The following is a 19,099-nucleotide window of genomic DNA, read 5'->3' on the forward strand; positions in this document are numbered from 1 at the left end:
CCGTGGAAAATATAACAGAAGAGCTCATGGGCGCTTATTCTCGACCTTTTCTGATCATTCTGTGCTTTATTTTTTGGATGTTCAGTTCATTCTTAAGCTAAAGAATTTAAAAAAGATTAAAGCTACATATTTAATATTTTTCCAAGTTCTTCTTTTTCTGCTGTGATGACCCAGAAATTGGTAACTATCTACACACGTCCGTGCCATAGATTCTCCTCGAAGAATCTGTGACCTACACACAAAGCTTTCTGAAGATGCATTTTGAAATATTGGCCCTGACAACGGTCTTTTACAGTTCTTTTCTTAGTTTAATTTAATTGCTAGTGTTTGTTGAGTTCTTTTGTGGGTAATAAATGATTGATTGATTATGGAGATTCCAATAGTGCAGTTTTAATTTCAATTCGACACCATTTTGTGAAGTTTCAGGATATTCTTCAAAATTCTCATAAATTTGTTTTCAAACAAACTTATTACCAATAAGATTAATCGAAATAATAATTACCATTCCTGGATCCGCTTGAAATAGATTCTTTCTCACTTCACGATTTTTGTTTCAAAAACACTTTAAATTTTCGGTTAAATTTCAGTTTTAAATTTAGCGCATGCCGCAACCATGATTAGTCTACATGTCACCTGATCGTTCAGATCAAGTACAACCTACTACAAGTTTTTCAACGAAGGTAATTAAAAGGGGCACAGTAACAGCAGCTTTTATTCTCGTAGGTTTTACTACTTTCCAAAGAATTCTAAGAATTCCCCAAGTAAGGAATTTCTAAAAACGTCAAAGATATAAATGAGCATATAAACATGATCAACTTGCGAGTCATATCTCTTTAAATAAATAAATCACGGAACACAGCCTCTTTTTTTGATGCTTCTAAAACATAAAGAATATATTCAGCATTAAATATTATTTGAAGATGAGGCAGCCACAAAATGGCAAGTCTCTTTAAAAGTACAGATCACAAGTAGATAAAAATTAAAAAGCTGTTATTTTAAAACACGGACCCCTCAAAAGAGTTTTTTGAAGAAATCTATGAAAAAAGTGAAGATTAATTTTTTATATTTCCACGCCAGACTGGACATCCCCTCCCACAATACTAAAAATATTCAAAATTGTAATATTATGTACAGAATATGGTAGAAAACTTGAATTTAATTTTACAACTCCAGCCCTACTACCTTCATAAAATATTTTTTAAACTTACCATTTTGTAAGTCTGCCTATATAATAGTAGAATCTCAAGAGAGAGTATAGAAAAATGTTCTAAATCCGACAAAATCGTTAAAAAAGACGAATCAAAAACATGAATCAGATGCCAAATAATAAGAGGTGGGGGGGGGGGCAAAACTTGTTTTTCGAAACCAATGGGGAAGGAACGGCGAAATTTCGTTGTTTTTCTAAATTTTTCTAATGAAAGTAATCAAAAAAGCCATTTTCAATAATTCTGAAAACGGAGAAATTTCGTTGTTTTTCTAAATTTTTCTAATGAAAGTAACCAAATAACCATTTTCAGTAATACCGAAAAAAGGTATTTATTAAAATCTAGGAAGGGAAGGGGGGCAAGCAAATCTTTGGGTTCAATGCCCTCCCCTCCCCTGCCCCCCTTAATCAATGTAAATAGTATAACTGTGGTAAAATACAACCACAACTAAATGCTAAAGTGAGTCACCACATATCAACAAGCTCCAGTTGAAACTTGGATTAGTTAGATTCAAATGAATAACTAGGAGAATACTCTCTAAGAAAATTTTTCCACTTCGAAAATATTACTGTGGAATCATTAACGGTGACGGCTTGCATATTATCAGGGGAAAGACTTTTATCAGGGGAAAGGAATTTGCTTGTAAGGTAAATTCCAGAGGTCACCCATTGAAGGGACATGGAACAGTTTTCAATATATACCCAGATAATCTTACAGTCTGGCCATATATACAATAATAAAAATTTATTTAAACCCTCTACAGTATATAAAATGGAAAAAGAGCTAAATAAGGAGAAACGAAAATTAATTTACAACAGGAGACATGCAAATGTAAACACACACACAAAAATGGTAAATAAAACGCAAGACACCTCACATCGGCGAAAGATAATTCAGAAAAAAAATCAGTTACTTTGTGGGATCGAATTCCAAATCTAGCAGCAAAAGCATCGATTTTCTCAAAATTTTCGAAACTTAGATATCGCCTTTATATAATGAATCAAATTCCAAATCTACCATCAAAAGCATTGACTTTCCCAAATTTCAAACAACTCCATATTGTCTTTATGTCTAAATTTTTTAAGTCCAAACTAAAAACCGTAGAAATATTTTCAAAATCCACAGAACAGCCGACGAGCTTGTTTTTGAACGATAAAAAACGTTCAAGCCAGAACCTAGAAGATTTGGGGTGAATAATCATGTTTCGCGCGATATTTTCTCCAGATGAGGCAACTTTCCCATTTAAGAGGTTTAATTTTTGTTGATGGGGGACCATACTTTCAAATGCTTAAGATTTTAATTTCATTAACTTGAAAACCTTGACTTTATGCTGGAATTATGCAACGTTGAGCACAGTGCACACACCTTTACGTTTCGTATATTTTGCCAAGTTAATTAAAAAAAATCGTCAAGCAGAACGTTTTATTTATTTATGTATTAGTGAACTTATTCATTTATACATGTCTCAGTACTAGCATCAAGGTTTATTTATTTAAATTCTCAGGCAAAAGTTTCAACCAATGAAGAGGAGGTTGCCAGTCCTGGCTTAAAGATGCTATTTGAATAAAAGACCAAGGTGGTGATACGTATGGAAATAAGAGATGAATAGATGAAAGAGGAAATAAATTAATAGATGAGAGATGAAAAAAAAGACTTACCTTAAAAAAGCAGCTCTTCTTTCCAATAATAAGCTAAACAGACCAAGGTGATGGTCGGCATGGAAATGGGAGATGAATACACATTTTAAATTGCATAGCACTTGATCCACATTATCCACCCCAAAAAAACGTATCAGCTGGCCCAGTGAGCCTTCACCACAGTCCATCATGAAAAACAAGTTTTCGCTAAAAATGAGAATATAACTGAAGGCTAAGAAAAGAGTAAAATGAAAAGGTTAATAAGGAAAAGAAAAAAAAAGATTGATATGACTGTGTAGCAATTGAAAATCCGTTGACTTTCGATCCATATTGACAGTATACTATATTACTACAACATTTTTAGATTCTAGGCAAACAGTTTCTCTGAAAAGTTTTATTACGATCAAATATGGTAATTTTCTTGCTTTTATCGTCTATTTGATTCCTACTACTACTATCAATAAGTCACTGCAGCACAAAATCACCTGAGCCCAACAGAGCTACGCACGCTCCTTCTCTATCCCAATCTACTCATTATCCCTTTTTGCACCCTCCCAAGAGATTCCCATTTCCCTCAAGTTTTTCTTTTATTACTTTGATGAGCATTACTACCACTACTACTGCTAACAAGTCGCTTGAGCACAAAGCAACATGAGGCCAACAGAGCTACACATGCTCCTCCTCCATCCCAATCTATTCATCATCTTTCTTTGCACCCTCCCAAGAGATTCCCATTTCCCTTAAGTTTTTCTTTTATTACTTTGATGAGTATTACTACTACTATTACTGCTAACAAGTCACTGCAGTACAAAGTCACCTGAGGCCAACAGAGCTACGCATGCTCCTTCTCCATTCCAATCTATTCATTATCCCTCTTTGCACCCTCCCAAGAGATTCCCATTTCCTTTAAGTTTTTCTTTTATTACTTTGATGAGTATTACTACTACTATTACTGCTAACAAGTCACTGCAGTACAAAGTCACCTGAGGCCAACACAGCTACGCATGCTCCTTCTCCATCCCAATCTATTCATTATCCCTCTTTGCACCCTCCCAAGAGATTCCCATTTCCCTTAAGTTTTTCTTTTATTACTTTGATGAGCATTACTACTACTATTACTGCTAACAAGTCACTGCAGCACAAAGTCACCCGAGGCCAACAGAGCTACGCACGCTCCTTCTCCATCCCAATCTATTCATTATCCCTCTTTGCACCCTCCCAAGAGATTCCCATTTCCCTTAAGTTTTTCTTTTATTACTTTGATGAGTATTACTACTACTATTACTGCTAACAAGTCACTGCAGCACAAAGTCACCCGAGGCCAACAGAGATACGCATGCTCCTTCTCCATCCCAATCTATTCATTATCCCTCTTTACACCCTCCCAAGAGATTCCCATTTCCCTTAAGTTTTTCTTTTATTACTTTGATGAGCATTACTACTACTATTACTGCTAACAAGTCACTGCAGCACAAAGTCACCCGAGGCCAACAGAGCTAGGCATGCTCCTTCTCCATCCCAATCTATTCATTATCCCTCTTTGCAACCTCCCAAGAGATTCCCATTTCCCTTAAGTTTTTCTTTTATTACTTTTATGAGCATTACTACTACTATTACTGATAACAAGTCACTGCAGCACAAAGTCACCCGAGGCCAACAGAGCTACGCATGCTCCTTCTCCATCCCAATCTATTCATTATCCCTCTTTGCACCCTCCCAAGAGATTCCCATTTCCCTTAAGTTTTTCTTTTATTACTGTGATGAGCATTACTACTATTATTACTGCTAACAAGTCACTGCAGCACAAAGTCACCCGAGGCCAACAGAGCTACGCATGTTCCTTCTCCATCCCAATCTATTCATTATCCCTCTTTGCACCCTCCCAAGAGATTCCCATTTCCCTTAAGTTTTTCTTTTATTACTTTTATGAGCATTACTACTACTATTACTGCTAACAAGTCACTGCAGCACAAAGACACCCGAGGCCAACAGAGCTACGCATGTTCCTTCTCCATCCCAATCTATTCATTATCCCTCTTTGCACCCTCCCAAGACATTCCCATTTTCCTTAAGTTTTTCTTTTATTACTTTGATGAGCATTACTACTACTATTACTGCTAACAAGTCACTGCAGCACAAAGTCACCCGAGCCCAACAGAGCTACGCATGCTCCTTCTCCATCCCAATCTATTCATTATCCCTCTTTGCACCCTCCCAAGCGATTCCCATTTCCCTTAAGCTTTTCTTTTATTACTTTGATGAGCATTACTACTACTATTACTGCTAACAAGTCACTGCAGCACAAAGTCACCCGAGGCCAACAGAGCTACGCATGCTCCTTCTCCATCCCAATCTATTCATTATCCCTCTTTGCACCCTCCCAAGAGATTCCCATTTCCCTTAAGTTTTTCTTTTATTACTTTGATGAGCATTACTACTACTATTACTGCTAACAAGTCACTGCAGCACAAAGTCACCCGAGGCTAACAGAGCTACGCATGCTCCTTTTCCATCCCAATCTATTCATTATCCCTCTTTGCACCCTCCCAAGAGATTCCCATTTCCCTTAAGTTTTTCTTTTATTACTTTAATGAGCATTACTACTACTATTACTGCTAACAAGTCACTGCAGCACAAAGTCACCCGAGGCCAACAGAGCTACGCATGCTCCTTCTCCATCCCAATCTATTCATTATCCCTCTTCACAACCTCCCAAGAGATTCCCATTTCCCTTAAGTTTTTCTTTTATTACTTTGATGAGTATTACTACTACTATTACTGATAACAAGTCACTGCAGTACAAAGTCACCCGAGGCCAACAGAGCTACGCATGCTCCTTCTCCATTCCAATCTATTCATTATCCCTCTTTGCACCCTCCCAAGAGATTCCCATGTCCCTTAAGTTTTTCTTTTATTACTTTGATGAGCATTACTACTACTATTGCTGCTAACAAGTCACTGCAGCACAAAGTCACCCGAGGCCAACAGAGCTAAGCATGCTCCTTCTCCATACCAATCTATTCATTATCCCTCTTTGCATCCTCCCAAGAGATTCCCATTTCCCTTAAGTTTTTCTTTTATTACTTTGATGAGCATTACTACTACTATTACTGCTAACAAGTCACTGCAGCACAACGTCACCCGAGGCCAACAGAGCTACGCATGCTCCTTCTCCATCCCAATCTATTCATTATCCCTCTTTGCACCCTCCCAAGAGATTCCCATTTCCCTTAAGTTTTTCTTTTATTACTTTGATGAGCATTACTACTACTATTTCTGCTAACAAGTCACTGCAGCACAAAGTCACCCGAGGCCAACAGAGCTAGGCATGCTCCTTCTCCATCCCAATCTATTCATTATCCCTCTTTGCACCCTCCCAAGAGATTCCCATTTCCCTTAAGTTTTTCTTTTATTACTTTGATGAGCATTACTACTACTATTACTGCTAACAAGTCACTGCAGCACAAAGTCACCCGAGGCTAACAGAGCTACGCATGCTCCTTATCCATCCCAATCTATTCATTATCCCTCTTTGCACCCTCCCAAGAGATTCCCATTTCCCTTAAGTTTTTCTTTTATTACTTTAATGAGCATTACTACTACTATTACTGCTAACAAGTCACTGCAGCACTAAGTCACCCGAGGCCAACAGAGCTACGCATGCTCCTTCTCCATCCCAATCTATTCATTATCCCTCTGTGCACCCTCCCAAGAGATTCCCATTTCCCTTAAGTTTTTCTTTTATTACTTTGATGAGCATTACTACTACTATTACTGCTAACAAGTCACTGCAGTACAAAGTCACCCGAGGCCAACAGAGCTACGCATGCTCCTTCTCCATTCCAATCTATTCATTATCCCTCTTTGCACCCTCCCAAGAGATTCCCATTTCCTTTAAGTTTTTCTTTTATTACTTTGATGAGCATTACTACTACTATTGCTGCTAACAAGTCACTGCAGCACAAAGTCACCCGAGGCCAACAGAGCTACGCATGCTCCTTCTCCATCCCAATCTATTCATTATCCCTCTTTGCACCCTCCCAAGAGATTCCCATTTCCCTTAAGTTTTTCTTTTATTACTTTGATGAGCATTACTACTACTATTTCTGCTAACAAGTCACTGCAGCACAAAGTCACCCGAGGCCAACAGAGCTACGCATGCTCCTTCTCCATCCCAATCTATTCATTATCCCTCTTTGCACCCTCCCAAGAGATTTCCATTTCCCTTAAGTTTTTCTTTTATTACTTTGATGAGCATTACTACTACTATTACTGCTAACAAGTCAATGCAGTACAAAGTAACCCGAGGCCAACAGAGCTAGGCATGCTCCTTCTCCATCCCAATCTATTCATTATCCCTCTTTGCAACCTCCCAAGAGATTCCCATTTCCCTTAAGTTTTTCTTTTATTACTTTGATGAGCATTACTACTACTATTACTGCTAACAAGTCACTGCAGCACAAAGTCACCCGAGGCCAACAGAGCTACGCATGCTCCTTCTCCATCCCAATCTATTCATTATCCCTCTTTGCACCCTCCCAAGAGATTCCCATTTCCCTTAAGTTTTTCTTTTATTACTTTGATGCGCATTACTACTACTATTACTGCTAACAAGTCACTGCAGCACAAAGTCACCCGAGCCCAACAGAGCTACGCATGCTCCTTCTCCATCCCAATCTATTCATTATCCTTCTTTGCACCCTCCCAAGAGATTCCCATTTCCCTTAAGTTTTTCTTTTATTACTTTGATGAGCATTACTACTACTATTACTGCTAACAAGTCACTGCAGCACAAAGTCACCCGAGGCCAACAGAGCTACGCATGCTCCTTCTCCATCCCAATCTATTCATTATCCCTCTTCGCACCCTCCCAAGAGATTCCCATTTCCCTTAAGTTTTTCTTTTATTACTTTTATGAGCATTACTACTACTATTACTGCTAACAAGTCACTGCAGCACAAAGTCACCCGAGGCCAACAGAGCTACGCATGCTCCTTCTCCATACCAATCTATTCATTATCCCTCTTAGCAACCTCCCAAGAGATTCCCATTTCCCTTAAGTTTTTCTTTTATTACTTTTATGAGCATTACTACTACTATTACTGCTAACAAGTCACTGCAGCACAAAGTCACCCGAGGCCAAAAGAGCTACGCGTGCTCCTTCTCCATCCCAATCTATTCATTATCCCTCTTTGCACCCTCCCAAGAGATTCCCATTTCCCTTAAGTTTTTCTTTTATTACTTTAATGAGCATTACTACTACTATTACTGCTAACAAGTCACTGCAGCACAAAGGCACCAGAGGCCAACAGAGCTCGGCATGCTCCTTCTCCATCCCAATCTATTCACTATCCATCTTTGCAACCTCCCAAGACATTCCCATTTTCCTTAAGTATTTCTTTTATTACTTTAATGAGCATTACTACTACTATAACTGCTAACAAGTCACTGCAGCACAAAGTCACCCGAGGCCAACAGAGCTACGCTTGCTCCTTCTCCATACCAATCTATTCATTATCCCTCTTTGCACCCTCCCAAGAGATTCCCATTTCCCTTAAGTTTTTCTTTTATTACTTTGATGAGCATTACTACTACTATTACTGCTAACAAGTCACTGCAGCACAAAGTCACCCGAGGCCAACAGAGCTACGCATGCTCCTTCTCCATCCCAATCTATTCATTATCCCTCTTTGCAACCTCCCAAGACATTCCCATTTCCCTTAAGTTTTTCTTTTATTACTTTTATGAGCATTACTACTACTATTACTGCTAACAAGTCACTGCAGCACAAAGTCACCCGAGGCCAACAGAGCTACGCTTGCTCCTTCTCCATCCCAATCTATTCATTATCCCTCTTTGCACCCTCCCAAGAGATTCCCATTTCCCTTAAGTTTTTCTTTTATTACTTTAATGAGAATTAATACTACTATTACTGCTAACAAGTCACTGCAGCACAAAGTCACCCGAGGCCAACAGAGCTACGCTTGCTCCTTCTCCATCCCAATCTATTCATTATCCCTCTTTGCACCCTCCCAAGAGATTCCCATTTCCCTTAAGTTTTTCTTTTATTACTTTAATGAGCATTACTACTACTATTACTGCTAACAAGTCACTGCAGCACAAAGTCACCCGAGGCCAACAGAGCTACGCATGCTCCTTCTCCATCCCAATCTATTCACTATCCCTCTTTGCACCCTCCCAAGACATTCCCATTTCCCTTAAGTTTTTCTTTTATTACTTTGATGAGTATTACTACTACTATTACTGCTAACAAGACACCGCAGCACAAAGTCACCCGAGGCCAACAGAGCTACGCATGCTCCTTCTCCATCCCAATCTATTCATTATCCCTCTTTGCACCCTCCCAAGAGATTCCCATTTCCCTTAAGTTTTTCTTTTATTACTTTGATGAGTATTACTACTACTATTACTGCTAACAAGTCACTGCAGCACACAGTCACCCGAGGCCAACAGAGCTACGCATGCTCCTTCTCCATCCCAATCTATTCACTATCCCTGTTTGCACCCTCCCAAGACATTCCCATTTCCTTTAAGTTTTTCTTTTATTACTTTGATGAGAATTACTAATTCTATTAATGCTAACAAGTCACTGCAGTACAAAGCCACCTGAGGCCAACAGAGATAGGCATGCTCCTCCTCCATTCCAATCTATTCATCATCCCTCTTTGCACCCTCCCAAGAGATTCCCATTTCCCTTAAGTATTTCTTTTATTACTTTGATGAGTATTACTACTACTATTACTGCTAACAAGTCACTGCAGCACAATGTCACCAGAGGCCAACAGAGCTACGCATGCTCCTTCTCCATCCCAATCTATTCATTATCCCTCTTTGCACCCTCCCAAGAGATTCCCATTTCCCTTAAGTATTTCTTTTATTACTTTGATGAGAATTACTACTACTATTACTGCTAACAAGTCACTGCAGCACAAAGTCACCCGAGGCCAACAGAGCTAGGCATGCTCCTTCTCCATCCCAATCTATTCATTATCCCTCTTTGCACCCTCCCAAGAGATTCCCATTTCCCTTAAGTTTTTCTTTTTTTTCTTTGATGAGCATTACTACTACTATTACTGCTAACAAGTCACTGCAGCACAAAGTCACCCGAGGCCAACAGAGCTAGGCATGCTCCTTCTCCATCCCAATCTATTCATTATCCCTCTTCTCACCCTCCCAAGACATTCCCATTTTCCTTAAGTTTTTCTTTTATTACTTTGATGCGCATTACTACTACTATTACTGCTAACAAGTCACTGAAGCACAAATTCACCCGAGCCCAACAGAGCTACGCATGCTCCTTCTCCATCCCAATCTATTCATTATCCCTCTTTGCACCCTCCCAAGAGATTCCCATTTCCCTTAAGTTTTTCTTTTATTAATTTGATGAGCATTACTACTACTGTTACTGCTAACAAGTCACTGCAGCACACAGTCACCCGAGGCCAACAGAGCTACGCATGCTCCTTCTCCATCCCAATCTATTCATTATCCCTCTTTGCACCCTCCCAAGAGATTCCCATTTCCCTTAAGTTTTTCTTTTATTACTTTTATGAGCATTACTACTACTATTACTGCTAACAAGTCACTGCAGCACAAAGTCACCCGAGTCCAACAGAGCTACGCATGCTCCTTCTCCATCCCAATCTATTCATTATCCCTCTTTGCACCCTCCCAAGAGATTCCCATTTCCCTTAAGATTTTCTTTTATTACTTTGATGAGCATTACTACTACTATTACTGCTAACAAGTCACTGCAGCACAAAGTCACCCGAGGCAAACAGAGCTACGCATGCTCCTTCTCCATCCCAATCTATTCATTATCCCTCTTTGCACCCTCCCAAGAGATTCCCATTTCCCTTAAGTTTTTCTTTTATTACTTTGATGAGCATTACTACTACTATTACTGCTAACAAGTCACTGCAGCACAAAGTCACCCGAGGCAAACAGAGCTACGCATGCTCCTTATCCATCCCAATCTATTCATTATCCCTCTTTGCACCCTCCCAAGAGATTCCCATTTCCCTTAAGTTTTTCTTTTATTACTTTTATGAGCATTACTACTACTATTACTGCTAACAAGTCACTGCAGCACAAAGTCACCCGAGGCCAACAGAGCTACGCATGCTCCTTCTCCATCCCAATCTATTCATTATCCCTCTTTGCACCCTCCCAAGAGATTCCCATTTCCCTTAAGTTTTTCTTTTATTACTTTTATGAGCATTACTACTACTATTACTGCTAACAAGTCACTGCAGCACAAAGTCACCCGAGGCCAACAGAGCTACGCATGCTCCTTCTCCATTCCAATCTATTCATTATCCCTCTTTGCAACCTCCCAAGAGATTCCCATTTCCCTTAAGTTTTTCTTTTATTACTTTGATGAGCATTACTACTACTATTGCTGCTAACAAGTCACTGCAGCACAAAGTCACCCGAGACCAACAGAGCTACGCATGCTCCTTCTCCATCCCAATCTATTCATTATCCCTCTTTGCACCCTCCCAAGAGATTACCATTTCCCTTAAGTTTTTCTTTTATTACTTTGATGAGCATTACTACTACTATTACTGCTAACAAGTCACTGCAGCACAAAGTCACCCGAGGCCAACAGAGCTACGCATGCTCCTTCTCCATCCCAATCTATTCATTATCCCTCTTTGCACCCTCCCAAGAGATTTCCATTTCCCTTAAGTTTTTCTTTTATTACTTTGATGAGCATTACTACTACTATTACTGCTAACAAGTCACTGCAGCACAAAGTCACCCGAGGCCAACAGAGCTACGCATGCTCCTTCTCCATCCCAATCTATTCATTATCCCTCTTTGCACCCTCCCAAGAGATTCCCATTTCCCTTAAGTTTTTCTTTTATTACTTTGATGAGCATTACTACTACTATTACTGCTAACAAGTCACTGCAGCACAAAGTAACCCGAGGCCAACAGAGCTACGCATGCTCCTTCTCCATCCCAATCTATTCATTATCCCTCTTTGCACCCTCCCAAGAGATTCCCATTTCCCTTAAGTTTTTCTTTTATTACTTTGATGCGCATTACTACTACTATTACTGCTAACAAGTCACTGCAGCACAAAGTCACCCGAGCCCAACAGAGCTACGCATGCTCCTTCTCCATCCCAATCTATTCATTATCCTTCTTTGCACCCTCCCAAGAGATTCCCATTTCCCTTAAGTTTTTCTTTTATTACTTTGATGAGCATTACTACTACTATTACTGCTAACAAGTCACTGCAGCACAAAGTCACCCGAGGCCAACAGAGCTACGCATGCTCCTTCTCCATCCCAATCTATTCATTATCCCTCTTCGCACCCTCCCAAGAGATTCCCATTTCCCTTAAGTTTTTCTTTTATTACTTTAATGAGCATTACTACTACTATTACTGCTAACAAGTCACTGCAGCACAAAGTCACCCGAGGCCAACAGAGCTACGCATGCTCCTTCTCCATCCCAATCTATTCATTATCCCTCTTTGCAACCTCCCAAGAGATTCCCATTTCCCTTAAGTTTTTCTTTTATTACTTTAATGAGCATTACTACTACTATTACTGCTAACAAGTCACTGCAGCACAAAGTCACCCGAGGCCAAAAGAGCTACGCTTGCTCCTTCTCCATCCCAATCTATTCATTATCCCTCTTTGCACCCTCCCAAGAGATTCCCATTTCCCTTAAGTTTTTCTTTTATTACTTTGATGAGCATTACTACTACTATTACTGCTAACAAGTCACTGCAGCACATAGTCACCCGAGGCGAACAGAGCTACGCATGCTCCTTTTCCATCCCAATCTATTCATTATCCCTCTTTGCAACCTCCCAAGAGATTCCCATTTCCCTTAAGTTTTTCTTTTATTACTTTAATGAGAATTACTACTACTATTACTGCTAACAAGTCACTGCAGCACAAAGGCACCAGAGGCCAACAGAGCTACGCATGCTCCTTCTCCATCCCAATCTATTCACTATCCCTCTTTGCACCCTCCCAAGAGATTCCCATTTCCCTTAAGTTTTTCTTTTATTACTTTAATGAGTATTACTACTACTATTACTGCTAACAAGTCACTGCAGCACAAAGCCACCTGAGGCCAACAGAGCTACGCATGCTCCTCCTCCATCCCAATCTATTCATCATCCCTCTTTGCACCCTCCCAAGAAATTCCCATTTCCCTTAAGTTTTCCTTTTATTACTTTAATGAGCATTAATACTACTATTACTGCTAACAAGTCACTGCAGCACAAAGTCACCCGAGGCCAACAGAGCTACGCATGCTCCTTCTCCATCCCAATCTATTCATTATCCCTCTTTGCACCCTCCCAAGAGATTCCCATTTCCCTTAAGTTTTTCTTTTATTACTTTAATGAGCATTAATACTACTATTACTGCTAACAAGTCACTGCAGCACAAAGTCACCCGAGGCCAACAGAGCTACGCATGCTCCTTCTCCATCCCAATCTATTCAGTATCCCTCTTTGCACCCTCCCAAGAGATTCCCATTTCCCTTAAGTTTTTCTTTTATTACTTTAATGAGCATTACTACTACTATTACTGCTAACAAGTCACTGCAGCACAAAGTCACCCGAGGCCAACAGAGCTACGCATGCTCCTTCTCCATCCCAATCTATTCACTATCCCTCTTTGCACCCTCCCAAGAGATTCACATTTCCCTTAAGTTTTTCTTTTATTACTTTTATGAGTATTACTACTACTATTACTGCTAACAAGTCTCTGCAGCACAAAGTCACCCGAGGCCAACAGAGCTACGCATGCTCCTTCTCCATCCCAATCTATTCATTATCCCTCTTTGCACCCTCCCAAGAGATTCCCATTTCCCTTAAGTTTTTCTTTTATTACTTTTATGAGTATTACTTCTACTATTTCTGCTAACAAGTCACTTCAGCACAAAGTCACCCGAGGCCAACAGAGCTACGCATGCTCCTTCTCCATCCCAATCTATTCACTATCCCTCTTTGCACCCTCCCAAGAGATTCCCATTTCCTTTAAGTTTTTCTTTTATTACTTTGATGAGTATTACTACTACTATTACTGCTAACAAGTCACTGCAGTACAATGTCACCCGAGGCCAACAGAGCTACGCATGCTCCTTCTCCATCCCAATCTATTCATTAACCCTCTTTGCACCCTCCCAAGAGATTCCCATTTCCCTTAAGTATTTCTTTTATTACTTTAATGAGCATTACTACTACTATTACTGCTAACAAGTCACTGCAGCACAAAGTCACCCGAGGCCAACAGAGCTAGGCATGCTCCTTCTCCATCGCAATCTATTCATTATCCCTCTTTGCACCCTCCCAAGAGATTCCCATTTCCCTTAAGTTTTTCTTTTATTACTTTGATGAGCATTACTACTACTATTACTGCTAACAAGTCACTGCAGCACAATGTCACCCGAGGACAACAGAGCTAGGCATGCTCCTTCTCCATCCCAATCTATTCATTATCCTTCTTTGCACCCTCCCAAGAGATTCCCATTTCCCTTAAGTTTTTCTTTTATTACTTTGATGAGCATTACTACTACTATTTCTGCTAACAAGTCACTGCAGCACAAAGTCACCCGAGGCCAACAGAGCTACGCATGCTCCTTCTCCATCCCAATCTATTCATAATCCCTGTTTGCACCCTCCCAAGAGATTCCCATTTCCCTTAAGTTTTTCTTTTATTAATTTGATGAGAATTACTACTACTGTTACTGCTAACAAGTCACTGCAGCACAAAGTCACCCGAGGCCAACAGAGCTACGCATGCTCCTTCTCCATCCCAATCTATGCATTATCCCTCTTTGCACCCTCCCAAGAGATTCCCATTTCCCTTAAGTTTTTCTTTTATTACTTTGATGAGCATTACTACTACTCTTACTGCGAACAAGTCACTGCAGCACAAAGTCACCCGAGGCCAACAGAGCTACGCATGCTCCTTCTCCATCCCAATCTATTCATTATCCCTGTTTGCACCCTCCCAAGAGATTCCCATTTCCCTTAAGTTTTACTTTTATTACTTTGATGAGAATTACTACTACTACTACTGCTAACAAGTCACTGCAGCACAAAGCCACCTGAGGCCAACAGAGCTACGCATGCTCCTCCTCCATCCCAATCTATTCATCATCCCTCTTTGCACCCTCCCAAGAGATTCCCATTTCCCTTAAGTTTTCCTTTTATTACTTTGATGAGAATTTACTACTACTACTACTGCTAACAAGTCACTGTAGCACAAAACCACCTGAGGCCAACAGAGGTACGCATGCTCTTCCTCCATCCCAATCTATTCATCATCCCTCTTTACACCCTCCCAAGAAATTCCCCTTAAGTCTTTCCTTACAACATCTTCCCACCCCGTTCGGGGAGGACCTGCTTTTCATTTGCCCCTAGAAAAAAATGTCCTCGATACTGATCATTCGTATAAATTGTTTCCTCCTATGACAACAACCAAATTTAGAATTATTTCCAAACCGCAATAAAACCGGCAAATTCCTATCAAAAACTATATATTAAGAAATATATTAACTATTAGTAAATAAGTTTATTTATGACCCGCAATATAAAATAAATGCAGAGTAAAAAAGAAAAAACAAAATAATATTATACACAAGGAAATAATAAGAAAAACACAACATAAATAACATAACAATATTTATAAATCGCTAATCTGCAAAAAAATTAGTGAGGGGGTGACTGGCACATATCTTCCTTGGAGTATTGGTCCTCAGGTCCTTAGCGATGTTGTCAAGCAGCACTAGAGGGTCCATATGTCCAAAATGAGAAATAATCTTGTGATTTCTGTACCACCTTAGCAAATATAGCAGGAATTTACAATATTTAAAATAGCCTCTCCTTTGGTGAAGACGGTCTTTTTTGCGAATTAGAGGCTGCAAACCGGAAAGAAAAAGAATTGTAGGAGAACAAAAACTATGGTAAAGTTTACATGAGCCCGTGCGGCTGTACCTCCCTCTATTAGGAGAGATTTTACCATACGAGAATCGAATACACTGCAGAGCACTAGCAACCAGAGACGAGCATGTAGTCGAAAGTGTATCAGAAAAAGTAATGCCAAGCCATTTCATCTTTAAAACAGACACGAGTAGCATTGTACCCACATGTAAAGGAGGAGCTGGTTTAGAAATATTAAAACACAGAAAATCACATTTTGAAGCATTTACAGAAAGCCCAATCATTCTCAAAGCATTAATCAGAACATTTAGATTCTTTGTGAGGCCTGATCTAGTATGACTAACTAGCAGAACATCATCAGCATAGGCAATGTGACTAACAGCAGTATTTTCTAAAAACACAGTGGGAGACAGCATTCGCAAAACAGTCCGCTTAGTATTAGTGTATGGACTCTATGCGACTTTTTCCCTCAATAGACCATACCTCTTCTGTCTTGCAGATGTAATTCATAAAGAGAAATTATCGCTCATTCAAACTTTTATGGAAGCTATCTTATTTTTACCTATTTACATAATACCCTTTTAGGTCCAAATGAAAAAGTTTTCAGTAGATTTTTCAATCCTCACCAATTCTAAATTCCCTGTCCAAGTTAAAATGTCCTCTTCCCTTAGAAGTTTACCAGTCAAAATGTATCATATTCATCATTTTTAAAAGAGCCTGATGAGTTGTTTCACAAAATCTATCGAAAATATTCCGGTAAAGTATGGGACAATTCAGGTAAAATTTCGGATATCCCAGGGAAAATCCAGTTCATTACTAAATTATTATTTGAACCTAACTTCCCTGATATCCTGATTTCCCCTTTTTGTCTATTTTTACTGTAATTTGAACAAAGCCAATTTTTGTTCTATTCTTGTTTCGTTTCTTTGATGAATATTGTTCAATATATTCTAGTTGAGTCCTTAAACTAACTTCATGGATTTTTAATATTTTATTTATAATATTTTATACGCCTTTTTTCTATTTTGCCCTTTATCGTTTTATGTTTTTCGTATCTTAAGATAAATGACTGACTGATCGAGCTATAGGTTTTACAAACTTCCAAGTGCAAAAAATGTCCAAATTAGGGTATTTTGACCATTCAACGTTCGCCAGGTTATTCATTCCGGTCCCTCTACAAACCACAGCCTTCAATTCCTGTAAACATATCTCACCTCGTTTCAGTAAGAATACAGCTGACATTCCTTGTTTTATTTGGAATGCATGATCCAGTACCTAAGAAGGTAATTTTCGGGTAAGAATGAGATGCGAAACCTAGAGGTAAGTCCTCTACTTGTTCTATCTGGCAGTTCATTCCTCTAAGAGCGTCAGTAAATCCAGGAACTTCAAGTGCTTCAGAGGTAACTTCGCTTTTCTTCAAAACAGGTACACTTTCCCTAGGAAAAGGTTAAATATATTTGTGCCGCTTAATAAATTTAACGAGAATTGACAATAAGGAAATAGTAGAAGGAGAATTATAAAAAGAGGTGAAGACTGACCCTGCTATGTGAGGAGCTGTCCGAGTCTGCTATTTCAAAGTTTCAGCAAGTCATGGTCTTTTTCCATATTTTTGTTTATTTTGGTCGCTTTTCTTTTTGTAATTCATACCTCCACTTTTTTCTGTAATTTATAGTAGGTCAAAATGAATGATTATAATTGTTAGATTGAACGAGAAAGTAAACAAGAAAGAGAAAGAGAAAATTGGGTTCAATATTGACCAAGATAGGTACAGAGAAAGAGAAAAAAAGAGGGAAAGGGGAGGGGGAGAGAAAGTGACAGAGAGAAGGGGAAAAATTGAAGCCGTTATTTTTAAAATTGAAGGCTTAGTTAGGAAAAATTACTGCTTAGGGCTATCTATTTCTCTAGTAACGACATCGAAAATTGAGTTCTTTTTATAGTTTAACTCGATTTTTTGTATTAAAAAAAAAAAAATAATAATTCAGTTCATGCAGTTTCTCTATCTGTCTTAATCTTTTATATATCTATCTATCAATTCACGAAAATTGAGGGGGGGGGGTTGATTATATTTTTCATAACCAAAGAGAATAGACGCAAAATCGTTGTTTCTTCAATTTGTCCAAAGAAAAATTAGAAGAAAGTTATTTTTCAATAAGAATAACCCCCTCCCCCAATGTATTTTTCAAAATATAAGGGTTGGGCAAAGAATCATATTATTCTGTCTTCAAATATCAGAACATATTTTTAATCATAATAATAACTAAACTGCTTTTACATAAATCAAAAAAGAAAAAAAAGACAGAGAGGAAGAAATAAAAGAGTTAATAATCACCAGTCAAATTTTGAAGGCGGTCTCAGATGATATTTCAAGCATGATTCACCATCTACAACCTGACTAGACATAGCTACGTCACTTTCACTGAGGTTGGTTCTCATGCCAGTGTCATTCAAATATGGAAATACATTAGAATCTAACAAGTTCAATAAGCACTGGGCTCGATTTGCTCCTAAGTAGCCTGAAGATTCTTTGCTACCACTAAGCATTATATGGTGCGTTGACTGAGGGAATGATGACATGAATTTCTTGTATTCATCGCAGTTGGCTATTTTATCAGGTGTGAAGTGGATGATAAAATCCAGGTTTTTACCTTGCCCTTGGTACTTTCTAAAATCTTCTTCTGATAGAAAGTTGTCTAAAAATGTTTCATTGGGGCATTCAACAACTGAAATGCAAACAAATAGATTAAAAAATAATTGATTTCTAATTTCTTTTAAACTCGTAAATACAGTAGAATTTTTTTTTTGAATATAAGTGAAATCATGGGGTACAAAACGGATTGGGCTTTATATAACATAGATATCAAATTGACCAAGTTATAAACGCAGAAATGAAAAAAAGTCGATGAGTTGAGGAAAACGAGTAAAAAGATCAAGTTATGTAAAGCCCAATCTATTTTGCGCCCCTTGTTTTCACTTACATTAGAAAAAAATTTTTTTTTTACTTTTTAGTCCATTTTGAAACCAATCTTTTTAAAGAATTTTTTATCTTTATTTTTTCCCACTTTTCAATCTTTTCTAAGACAAAAATTTGTCTTATCCAAGATTTGAACTTAAGTTACCACGGCCACGGGCAAATGTTCTTACAAGTTCTGTATAATAACGTTAATTTTATACTTTTGCTGTGCCCAATCACCCGTTTATGTTGTTTTATTTATAAAAGGGGAATATACAAGAGGGGGGATTTTGATATTGTATTACTGCGCTGTCATTAAAAGGGCATATATTGATACAATTTGGAAGTAATTGAAAATTCAGATGTG

The 19,099-nt window shown here is 38.7% G+C and overlaps 1 protein-coding gene across 1 annotated transcript in view; it reads right to left on the reverse strand.

Annotated features, from left to right (window-relative positions):
• Positions 1-19,099, reverse strand: part of RNaseZ (ribonuclease Z) — an 85,598-nt gene that overhangs the window by 13,365 nt on the left and 53,134 nt on the right. Inside the window, exons 9-11 of the mRNA XM_089086292.1 lie at positions 18,112-18,502; positions 16,997-17,218; positions 2,864-3,049 (exon numbers count right to left, since the gene is read on the reverse strand). Coding sequence (XP_088942418.1) covers positions 2,864-3,049; positions 16,997-17,218; positions 18,112-18,502 — 799 coding nt within the window. The remainder of the gene's footprint in view (positions 1-2,863; positions 3,050-16,996; positions 17,219-18,111; positions 18,503-19,099) is intronic.

Source organism: Artemia sp. Qi Xiang Cuo, chromosome 3 (genome assembly GCF_049724085.1).
Source record: "Artemia sp. Qi Xiang Cuo chromosome 3, ASM4972408v1, whole genome shotgun sequence".
Classification (NCBI taxonomy): Eukaryota; Metazoa; Arthropoda; class Branchiopoda; order Anostraca; family Artemiidae; genus Artemia; species Artemia sp. Qi Xiang Cuo.